Genomic DNA, 12,413 nt, shown 5'->3' with positions numbered 1-12,413 from the left:
ATTCTCTATGTCTATGGCGATGGGTCATATTTCCATGGTCCACATCCATAGGAAGCTCTTACTGTTTTCTTGGATCTTGTTAGCATGATTGCCTCATGCAAGAAACTTCCTTATTCTAATGAAGTGTTTGCATCTAGACAAAGTAGTTATTTTCATGTGGAGAGCCTCCATATATTGAGCAAGATGGTGATGACGGGGTGACTGCTGCTGTTGATGATAGTATAGTACGCTGGATCCAAAAAACCTATGATGAAAATTTGCCTCAGTAAAATAGAGCCTCTAATGAAGATCTTCTTTTCCAGAAAAAATCTAAGAAGTCATCAGAAACCCTAACATTTAAGAGACCAGAAGGAATGCACCGGGAGGTGTATGCATTGCTGTACTCTGATAAAAAGTGAGAGTTATTTCACAACATTTATCTTGGATAGTTTGTACTTTTGTTCTGGAAACCTCATCTTCTAAGGTCTATATATATGAAAGCATCAACAAATCACTTTTTGAAAACTGACTTTCTGTGTTCACTCGTTTCTCCTTCCTAGTACCTATGACTATAAGAGAACTATTTCACAGTGTGTGAGCTCTATGATCTAGATCAGTGGTTTCCAACCTTTTTTTAACTAGGGACCACTTTGACCAGGGACCACTCTCCAACATTAGTACCAAAGGGGTTGCAAATCTGTTTTTGGTCAACTTTAAATTCGATTTGGTTATTTAGGGTGCTGATTCAGAAAATTGTATTGAATAGACCACGTCAGCTCTGGTTTCCAATAAAAAACATATGCCATCCAGTAGTCGCCATCTGCTCACCCAAAGAAAACCATATTTAATAATCTAGAGCTGATGTGGTCTATCCAATGCAATTTTCTGAATCAGCACTCCAAATAACCCCAGGAACATACCTAAAATGAAGACACCAAGGCACCCCCGCTTCCAGGTGCCACATGGAACAGCTTCCACTCAGGGGGAGGGAGGAGGAGAAGCAGCAGTCAGAAGGCTTGTTATCGTGCCTTTCATAGGTAGTCAGCCTCTCCCTTCCTGACATCCCCATTGTCTCGGCACTATAAGAGAGTTTTGCAACAGTGTCGTAATGGTGAGGCTGCGGACCATATTTTAGTTCTTGGGGACCACTGGTAATCCACTGACCTCAGGTTGGGAACTACTGATCTAGATGTTTAATGCACTTCTGAAATGTAATTGTTCCAGAAATTTTGGGCATGAAAAAACAATTAAGAACCCTTTTGGCAAAAATCTGATGTTAGGAGAAATTGTAGCCTCTCTCAAAATCAAATTAAACTTATTTTTCTCTTTTAGGCATATAAGGTATTTTATGTATATGTAGATAAAAGATTTATATTTTAAAAATATTCAGTCAAATTAGTAGAAAATCTACATACAAATGTACAAAAACAATAAACCTTGTACACCTATGCGAAAAGGGTCTTTGGACCATAATAAAATGTTGTTGTTGTACATACAAATGTACAAAAATAAACCAACACAAACAACAACAAAAATGTAAAATACTTTTTATAGAATAAAAACACCTACTACTACATTCTAAACATCAAAAAGCATTAATTACATACAATCTACATTATCTGATCAAAGGGCTTTACATTTTCTGAGGTTTGATGATTATAGTTTCTCAATTTTCTACAATTAAGTGAAAAAGAACTATTGATATATTACTTCCCCACATAATAACACTTATGTTTATATAGATAAAATGATAATTTTTCAACGTTTTTGTGATATATATATATATATATATATATATATATACACACACACACACACATACAAGTGTATGTGTGTGTGTGTGCTTTATTTTTATTCCGGATAGTTTACCTTAAAATGCCTAGGCATATGCCTAAGGTAGGATAATAAGAAATAACTGGAAGTTAAAATGAGAAACCCTTAACATTTACCAAGAAAAACATGTTTTCTAGTGTTGGGAATAGGGCTAGGGTCCAGATTGGTTCATGGTATCCAAAGAAGTTTGGACTTCTGTTTCTCAAGTTGCTACTGCATTTATCTCATAGCAAGTATTTTTCTGAAATTGGAGAATTGTTAAATAATTGTTAAATATCCAAAATATCTCACCTGTTTTATACTGCAGTTCAGTTAGCTGATTTATCTTTATCACAGATTGATGTTGCATTTAAACTGACAAACTATGTTTTGTGTATACCCTGAAGATTTCTCATTATAACAATAACTAATATATAATTGTAAATTATGGCTTGGTATTCCATGTGAATCAGCCCATTGTGTCATGCTGGTACTTTCTGGGCCTTATTTATGCCTTTCTGTTCTAAATTCATATATGCTGGCCTTCTTTGGTCTGTAGAGATTTATGTTATGTGTTAATCATATAGGATTGATTATATTGGCTTAAGGCCAAGGTTAACACTGTACCGCTTGTGTGTAAAAATGGTAATAAAACATTTGGCTTTGAAGCCTTGCCTTGGAGATCATGACATGGGGCAGTGGAGAGGTGAAGTGATCCTCATGTGGACAACATAGTTTTATCAGTATGCACCATGTGTTTTTTCAGAGATGCACCTCCTCTTCTGCCAAGCGACACGACACAGGGCTACCGCACCGTCAAGGCAAAATTGGGCTCCAAGAAAGTGCGGCCTTGGAAGTGGATGCCCTTCACAAACCCTGCGCGAAAGGATGGAGCAATGTTCTACCACTGGCGGAGGGCAGCAGAAGAGGGCAAAGATTACCCTTTTGCCAGATTCAACAAAGTATGGCTCCAGAATCCGAATTAAGGCTTCTATGATATATGTGAAACACAAAAAGCTGGATATGTTTCCATCAAAGCATTTGAAACGATCATCCTAAATACCTTTTTCCTATTATTTGGTCTTTCGCTTTGTCTCAGTGTTAAGAATATAACATTCTGATTGTCAAATAGTAGGAGGATGTAACCTATTATTCTAATAAGATGCTCCAGATGTTATGTCCTATCAGATCCACCATGGCTACTGGTTAGGGATCATAGGACCTAGATTCCAGCATTATATGGAGAGCCTCAGATTCCATGAAGCTTGCATTTCATTGCTTATTCACCAATATTTAGTGAATGCACTGCTCATCTATCTCCTTCCCTCTTAACACCTCATGGAGGCTGTGGCAAGACCTCTTCAGAAAAAAAACCCTTCCCTGAATCCCATTATACTCGATAACTATAGGTCAGTCTCCAGTCTTTTGTTTTTGCGTAAGGTACTGGAGCAGTGGTGGGTTCTCAACTCCAAAGTTTCATGGATGAGATGCATTATCTAGATCTATTTCAATCTGTTTTCAGATTGGGAATGGCTACACGCATTCAAGTCGTGTGGGGGAGGAGAATAGCAGGTCACCGATATCCCAGGGAGAAGCGCAACAGAGTCTTTGCGACCCTGGAGAAGGTAGGTAGTGGTAGGCTCCATGGCAGTCCCCTTGGTCTTAAGGTCCTGCTGATTAATGCCAGATCCGTTAATGGTAAGACCGCGGCCATCCAGGACTTGTTCTTGGATGAGAGGGCGGATCTGGCATGCATCACCGAGACCTGGTTGGACGAGCTGGGGGGAGTAAATCTCACTCAGTTGTGTCCACCAGGTTTCGGAGTGCATCAGCAGGCTAGACAAGGGGGGCGGGGAGGAGGGGTCGCAGTAGTCTTTCGGCAATCCATCGCCGTGATCAGATGCGCTGTTCCGCAGGCTTCTGGGTTTGAATGTGTCCACTTGAAAGTGGGGAACCGTGACAGTGTGGGGTTCCTGTTGGTGTACCGCCCACCCCGCGACCCAGCAGTTTCCCTGTCTGAGCTAGCGGAGGTGGTCTCTAATCCGGCCTTGGTCTCCCAGCGCCTGGTGGTGCTGGGAGACTTTAACATCCATGCTGAGACCACCCTATCTGGTGCAGCTCAGGACTTTATGGCCACCATGACGACCATAGGACTGTCACAAATAATATCTGGTCCCACTCATCAAGCTGGACATACTCTTGACCTTGTTTTCGTGGCGGACAACGAAATGATTAGAGTGGAAGATCAAAACATCCTTCCGGTGTCATGGTCTGATCATTATCTGTTCAGTTTTAGACTTGCTGCGACTCCTAACCTCCACAGGGGTGGAGGACAGATTAAAATGGTCCGCCCTAGGAGACTGATGGATCCGGATGGATTCCTGAGGAATCTTGGGGTTCTTCCTGCCTTGGAGCCTGGCGATTCTATCGATGCCTTGGTGACTCTCTATAATGGGGAGATGTCCAGGGCGTTAGATGTGATCGCACCCGAACGCCACATCTCGTTGCGTCATGACAGGCCATCTCCCTGGTTCACCAGGGAGCTGACTGTGATGAAGCATGCGAGAAGGGGGCTAGAGCGCAAATGGAGGAAATCTCGGGACGTGTCTGATCGAGCACGGGCTAAAGCCTCTCTTAAGGCATACTCCGTGGCTATACGGGTGGCCAGGAAATCATTCACGACCACCCGTATAGCGTCTGCAGCAAATAGATCATCTGAGCTATTTCTGGTCGTGGGAGAACTCCTCCACCCACCTGTGGTGGAGGAGGTCACTGATGACCCAGCAGCTCGGTGTCGCGATTTCGCACACCATTTTGCAGATAAAGTCGCTCAGATACGCATTGAGCTTGACTCCAATTTCATCGCAGTGCCAGGAGAGGTGACGGAGGCATCTGCTTGTCCAACCTTGTGGGATTCTTTTAGGCTTGTTCTTCCTGAAACCGTGGAGGAGATTCTTGGGGCTGTGAGGGCGACCACCTCATCTCTAGACCCGTGCCCATCTTGGCTCATTAAATCAGCCAGGGAGGGGCTGGTTGATTGGTTTGTATTGATTATCAACGCATCGTTGGAGCAAGGGATTTTTCCATCTAATTTGAAACAGGCTGTGGTTCGTCCACTCCTCAAAAAGGCTTCCCTTGACTCCACGGTGCTGAGCAATTACAGGCCAATCTCCAACCTCCCTTTTTTGGGTAAGGTGCTGGAGCGGGTGGTCGCCTCTCAGCTCCAGAGCTTCTTAGACGATATCAACTACCTAGATCGGTCACAGTCTGGTTTCAGACCTGGCCATGGCACCGAGACAGCCTTGGTCGCCTTGGTGGATGACCTCCGCAGAGAGCTGGACGGGGAGTGTGACTCTGCTGGTTCTCTTGGACATCTCAACGGCTTTCGATACCATCGATCATGGTATCCTTCTGGGTTGTCTCTCTGGGATGGGCCTCGGGGGCACGGTCCTGTCGTGGCTCCGGTCCTTCCAGGAGGGACGAACCCAGATGGTGAAGCTGGGAGACGCCTGCTCGGATCCCTGGCCTTTGACCTGTGGGGTCCCGCAAGGTTCTATTCTGTCTCCCATGCTTTTCAACATCTACATGAAACTGCTGGGAGAGGTCATCCGGGGTTTTGGAGTTGGGTGCCATCTTTATGCGGATGACACACAACTCTACTACTCCTTTCCACCTAATTCCAAGGAGGCCTCTCGGGTGCTGGATGAGTGCCTGGCCGCTGTATCGATCTGGATGAGGAGGAACAAGCTGAAGATCAATCCTGACAAGACAGAGGTCCTCCTGGTCGATCATAAACCGGATCGGGGTATAGGGTGGCTACCTGTGTTGGACAGGGTTACACTCCCCCTGAAGCCACAGGTCTGCAGTTTGGGTGTCCTCCTGGATTCTTCGCTCACACTTGAGGCTCAGGTGTCGGTGGTATCCGGGAGGGCCTTTGCACAACTGAGACTTGTGCGCCAGCTGCGACCGTACCTCGCGAAGGCTGATCTGGCCAGGGTGGTCCATGCCTTGGTCACCTCTAGAATGGATTACTGCAATGCGCTCTACGTGGGGCTGCCCTTGAAGACGGCTCGGAAACTTCAATTGGTCCAGCGGGCGGCAGCCAGGATGTTAACCGGGGCTCATTATCAAGAGAGGTCTACCCCTCTGTTTAAGGAGCTCCACTGGCTGCCATTTATTTTCCGAGCCCAATTCAAGGTGCAGGTGCTCACCTACAAAGCCCTGAACGGTTTGGGACCACCCTACCTGCGTGACCGCATCTCCATCTACGAACCCACACGCTCGCTCCGGTCATCTGGGGAGGCCCTGCTCGTGATCCCACCCATGTCGCAAGCGCGCTTGGTGGGGACACGGGACAGGGCCTTTTCTGTGGCGGCCCCCCGACTCTGGAATGCCCTTCCAAAAGATCTTCGACAGGCCCCTACCTTAGCAGTTTTCAGAAAGAACCTGAAAACTTGGCTGTTTCGATGTGCTTTCTCAGATTAGGAATCCCCCATCCCAAGTCCTAGAAGCACTTTAGTATAATCAATATTGCTGCACACCGCACTATTTTCAATCCGATGTTCCTCCTGCCATTTCAGCACTTTTAACCCTGTACCCCAGCGCGCCGGCCGGCCCAGTTTTAAAGTGTCTTGTTGTATTGTCACTGTTGCTGTTATTTTGCTTAATTATTTCATTTGCTTTGTTTATTGTGTGTTATGTTTTCTACTGTATTGTGTTCTGAGGCTTCGGCCTGTGTAAGCCGCATCGAGTCCTTCGGGAGATGCTAGCGGGGTACAAATAAAGTTAATAATAATAATAATAATAATAATAATAATACAGGAACAGAAATAGCTTTGGTTGCCTTAGTGGATGACCCATGCAGGGAATTGGACAGGGGAAGTGTGACGCTCTTGCTTCTGATGGACCTCTTTTGATATCATTGACCATGGTATCCTTTTGAGTCACCTCTCTGCGATGGGGCTTTGAGCTACAGTTCTACAATGACTTCATTTCTTCCTGGAGGGGTGCTCTCAGAAGGCGGAGCAGGGGGATTCCTGCTCAACTCCTTAGCTATTTGACCTCTGGAGTCCACTAGAGTTGATGTTGCCACCATTTTATGGCCATGGCTGTTGAAATTATATATCTGGAGCCCCGTGGATCCAGAAGGTCCACTGTATGTTGTTAGCCACCTTGAGTTCCATTATCAGGAGAAAAGGGGGATATAAAATTTAAAAAACCCAATGTTAATAATATTAACAGTAATAATGGTAATGATAGAAATAGCAGCATAGTTCTCAGATATGCATACACCTTGTGCATCTACTGTCTGAGAATTTATCCTCAACTTAGAAAGCAAATACAAAAGTAGTAATCATTTTCTAGCACTTTTTTGTGTATAGCAGTTTTAATTTAGGGAAACAGAACTAAGCTACAAATAAAACAGGTGAAGGTTAGGAGGAAGAGGTTTCCTTGTCTTATTTGAGTAGCAGTAGAAATGGAATTTGGGGAATACAGTTTGAAGATACTAGTGAGTGGGGCATAGGAAAGGACAGATGGGATTCTGTCATAATTCTTTGTACTGTGTAATCTCAAATTTGTTTCACTTAAAAATATTCCTGCTAGATAGGAAAGCTATCCATTTTTATGAAGAGATCCTGATGTGTGAACAATCTTTTTAAACTTGTTCTCTTTCTGCTGCAGACTGTACAAATCCCGGTCTACTCGGAGCAGGAATATCAGATGTATCTTCATGATGATGCTTGGACCAAAGCTGAAACAGACCATCTTTTTGACTTAGCCAGAAGGTTTGATCTCCGCTTTGTGGTCATTCATGACCGTTATGATCACCAGCAGTTCAAAGTGAGTGATTAACTTGCCTGGCGTGGTTTGTTGCATAACTCACAACTCCAGTTTGATCTATGGCTAGACAGGTGGATCCCGTAAGAGAGATAATGCTGAACATGGAGTGAGAATCCGTAATGTATATTGGGTTGATCGCATTATACACATGTGTTCTGGCTTTTCAAAATTTTGCTTATGACATTTTAACAATATCTATGCATTGAAGTAAGTAAAGGAGTGAGGGAAATTGGGTTGATCTAGTAAGATGCTCTTCCATACCTTTATGGGGGGAGGGGGGGGTCATATAATCTCCAATACCTGACAAGATGCAACTGCCATTTTTAAACCCCTTCAAGCAAGCTTTTAGTTTTGCAATTAACATGGTTTAAGATCAGGGAAGTGAGAGTGAGGAGCACTCGATGCATCTCTTTTTGCACATCTAAGCAAAATATAAAGAATGCTTGGCAGTTATGAAGGGCTAATCAATGCTAGCATGCATTGCAAACCTCGTTTAATATCTATTTCAACCTCTTGTACTGTTTTTAGAAGCGGTCAGTTGAAGACCTGAAGGAGCGCTACTATCACATCTGTGCCAAACTGGCCAATATTCGTGCTGCTCCAGGCACAGACCTGAAAATCCCTGTCTTTGATGCTGGTCATGAAAGACGACGGAAGGAACAGTTAGAGAGGCTATACAACCGTACGCCAGAACAGGTAATGCAAAAGCAAAAAGGTCTCAGATTATCCTTAGATTAGATCAGTGGCAATAGCTACAAAATAGTTAGTATGTCCCAGTATCCTTTGTAACTGTTAATCTCCAGAGAAGTGTTAGTCAAGTAATCTACCTCAGTATGACTGAGGACATAATTAAGAGAACACGGTATGTTCTAGTTTGAGAAAGCCCCTGAATTTGAGTTTGAGGTGCCCACTGCTGCTGTCACTCATCAAAATATACTTCTTGAGTTCAGATAATGCATGTAAAATATTTGTTTTCCCAACAAATGATAGATATTCATAAAATGTACTTAGAGAAGAAAGGTTACCTCTATTAAAGAACCTCAACATAGTGCCTTTATGAAGTGTTACTGTGTTTAGGGATTTGATGATGAAGTCTCTTGACAGCAATTGATTTACATGATATGAAGATGTAGAATATATGCAGACGTCCACATTCCTGAAGAAATGAAATTGTCAACAAAGCAAGAAGTAGTTTTGGGTATATTTTTTCCCCACATCTTTAAAAGAAGACAGAGCAGAAACCGTAGTGGGGAAAAGAGCCAAAAGGGAAAAAGACAAGAACTAGAAAGCTGTGACTAGCAAAGGTATGAAACTAAAAATGGGCTAATGGAGAACACTTCCTAAGCAGGATCTAAGAAATGAGAGAGTGAAATATGGGCCCAAACGGTATAGAACAAGACATACAATTTGGAGTCTGAGGTGCGAATATGTAGCTCTCAAGCTTTAATTGTGGCCCCTTTTCCTTTTGCCAAATTCCCTTTGTATTTTTAGTAGTGGTAAGGGAAGAATGTTTTGTCTTAACCTACACGAGAAGCATAGTTGTTGCCACTAGATGGTTCTTTTGTACCACTTTAACAGCCACGCTTCTTACTTGTCTTGCTCCTTTTTCATCTGAAGGTGGCAGAAGAGGAATATCTAATCCAGGAGCTGAGGAAAATTGAAGCCAGGAAGAAAGAGAGGGAGAAGCGAACACAAGACTTGCAGAAACTCATTACGGCTGCGGACACAACCACTGAACAAAGACGTGCAGAACGCAAGGCACCCAAGAAAAAGCTGCCACAGAAGAAAGAAACTGAGAAACCTGTAAACATTTTTATACTTGTCCTTTTGCCCTTGCTTATGGTACCACCTTGCCTTTTGCCTGGGGTTGTGGGTAGGATAGTTGTCTGGTTCTAGATATATGCAAAGTTTCTATGATTTGGGTTATTTTTTATTAGACCTTGGTATTTCTTGAGGTAGCCATGTATAGGCTGCACAGAGGCCAGATTTAAGCTGGAAGCCACTGAAATTGCTGTTTTGGATATGTGGAAAACTGTACAAACTGTTCTCAAAGAGCAAATGACTTGGTGGTCAGAAACATGTTCACTTCTACATTATGCAGCATAACAACAAGATCAACAGCAAGAGCATAATCTGTCTTGTTCCAGTGTAAATATTAAGGATAGGCAGATCATTTTAGCTACGATTCCTGTCAGTTGGACACACATCCATTTGTAAGGCTCTTCTCCCATTTTTGCATTAATGTGCAATCTTTAAAAGTGCACAAAAGGTTGTGTATAATTGCATATTTAAATATATGTACCTGGAACTAATTTCGCACAAAATATTCTTTATTTGTGAGAATAATTTCTCATAAAATAAAGCAGGTTTTATTTGAATGTACATATTTCAGGACATTTTGTCCTAAAATATAGATTTTAAATTGTTTTTAAATTTTTGAGCTCAGCTCAGTACAGACTGGAATTCGTAATGAATGAATTCCTCAAGGATCATAGCAGTTAGTCTGAAATCTGTGCCTAAGCAGGGGGTGTTAGCACATTGGATGGACTGAATTTACACATTCCAGAGATAAACCATTATTTTGGGAATATTAACAGGGGATGAGTTAATGATTCCTCCTCAACCTATTAAGGAATTTTATTCATTGAAGGCTGCAGATGCTAGGCAGAGCTGGGTAACTTAGAAATCACCATTGGTCTTGTGGTGCTTTTCAATGCATTTTGCACTGTTTTATTTTGAACACATCATTCTTTCAGTGAAACAATGAACTGATTATTCTTTGCTGTTGTTTCTGACTTATGGTGAATCTAAGGTGAATGTATTACAGGGTTTTCTTGGCAGAATTTGGTCAAAGGGGCTTACCACTGCCTTCCCCTGGGGCTGTGAAAGTGTGACTTGCCCAAGGTCATCCAGTGAGTTTGCATAGTTTTAGTGTTCGATTCAAATCATGGTCTTCCTGTGTCCTAGTCCTGCTGTCAAACCATTACAGCACACTGGCTCTGTAGATATGAGTAAATTAATGGCTTTGTATATGAAAGTATTTGTAGTGTTTTGAATGGAACACAGTTTGGAATTGCTACATGAAATTTCTAGTAGAAATGGTTCTTTGCAGTGGTTTTGAGGGTGAGATGAGTTGGCCCCTAAATATACTATTTTTGTTCATGTGTAAGAGTGAATCCTTTTGTTTACCAATAAATGGCTTTCTGGATAGATAGGCTTACAGGCAGGAGTTGGAATGTCCAATAATCTTTCAGCTTGTTGTTTTATTTCTCTTTTCCTTTGGTAATTATTAGTATTTTTCCAGCCAGATTATACCATGCCAGTAGGACATGGGATGAAATAGCCACTCGACATGCTTGAGGCATGTTTGGCTACCTCTTCATATTTTGCATGGGGCCCTTGTATCTGAGTGTAACATCTCAGGGCTCATGAAGGCAGCTTCTGTTTTGCACTTGTGCTGTTTCAACCATGACAGAGTCCATTAGGAGTCAATTACCAACTGTAGCAGGAAAACGTGTTTTTTTTAAAAAAAATGCATTTTAACTAAGAATTTGAATCAAGGGCTCTATCAGCATCATCTCAACAAAAGGAAGTCATTTACCAAAGAGTCAATTGAGGTTGAAGCATTTACAGCTCATGCTGGCGTCTGAGGTATAGCAACTTGTTTAATTGCTCTGATGTGAGGTGAAGGCAGACTGTGCGGTGTAGGAGGGAGTTAGTGTATCTCTCATTTTCATTAGAGACTAGGTGGATAATTATTGAAAGGAGGGTAGGAAGGGCATGCCCTAAATTGCTCTTAGAGTCTCTTGAACTGAATGAAATAGATATTCCGTAGAAGTTGGTTGGTTCTACCTGTATGTTTATATGATGGAGTACAGTAGGTCCTAACAGCCATTTTACTGATCCAGAGCTATCTAAAGGTCGCTACTTCCCTTGCCTCTGCTGTCACAACCTGTGTAGCTTCGGTGTAGGTTCATGGAAGTTGGAATAAGTTTTTTTCAGATGCCCCAAAAGGTAAAACATCACATCCTTGATTCAAATTACAAGAAATCTGATTCTGAATAACTAATTGGAATGTCTTTTTGATGATAAGACCTGTTTGGTATAGATATGTAGTTTTCATTGTTTCTTTAACTTAAATTGAGAGAATACTGATAAGAAAATATTGCTCTGTTCACAAATCTTTGGCTGACACTAGAAAGGTGGTCAACAAACTAGTACATGAGTATCAAGATACAAAATATAAATAAAACTGTGTTTTTGTGTGAAAATGGGGGCTCTGTAGAATAGAGACTTGCAATCTTGCCAGCTATCTGGCCCCAACGTTGGCCATTTATTTATTTATTTATTTGCTATGTTTATACCCTGCCCTTCTCACCTCAAAGGGAACTCAGAGCAGCTTACAAGTAGACAATAATTCAATGCTACATATACAGAGCATACAATAAAATAAACACATATATTAAAAACCATAAAATTGGAAACATCTAAGCATAAAACCATATAATCTAAAATCATCGTTCAGGAGCTGTTCCAGTTGTAATTGCACTTGTGGCCATGAGCCACACTGAACCCAAAAAGCAATAAGAATTATTCTGACATTTCTAAAAACATGAAAATGTGGACAGTCATGTCCAGTTTCACTTTTTATTTTGGGAGGAGTATGTCTGAGAGTTTCGGTTTCTCTCTGTGCTATGCCCAAAATGAGCGGTTCTAGATGCCTCAAGGACAAATAAAATGCTTTCCCTCCTCTAATCCACCAAAGACATTGTAGAGGGGAA

The 12,413-nt window shown here is 42.1% G+C and overlaps 1 protein-coding gene across 3 annotated transcripts in view; it reads left to right on the top strand.

The window, feature by feature from the left end:
• Positions 1 to 12,413, top strand: part of DMAP1 (DNA methyltransferase 1 associated protein 1) — a 38,646-nt gene that overhangs the window by 3,933 nt on the left and 22,300 nt on the right. For all 3 annotated transcript variants that reach the window (XM_060773361.2, XM_060773362.2, XM_060773360.2), the window contains 5 exons: positions 303 to 394; positions 2,558 to 2,753; positions 7,474 to 7,632; positions 8,161 to 8,328; positions 9,250 to 9,435. In XM_060773361.2, coding sequence (XP_060629344.1) covers positions 303 to 394; positions 2,558 to 2,753; positions 7,474 to 7,632; positions 8,161 to 8,328; positions 9,250 to 9,435 — 801 coding nt within the window. The remainder of the gene's footprint in view (positions 1 to 302; positions 395 to 2,557; positions 2,754 to 7,473; positions 7,633 to 8,160; positions 8,329 to 9,249; positions 9,436 to 12,413) is intronic.

Source organism: Anolis sagrei, chromosome 4 (genome assembly GCF_037176765.1).
Source record: "Anolis sagrei isolate rAnoSag1 chromosome 4, rAnoSag1.mat, whole genome shotgun sequence".
Lineage (NCBI taxonomy): Eukaryota > Metazoa > Chordata > Lepidosauria > Squamata > Dactyloidae > Anolis > Anolis sagrei.
Note: the sequence above shows the minus strand (reverse complement) of the source record. Positions and strands in the feature narration are given on the sequence as shown.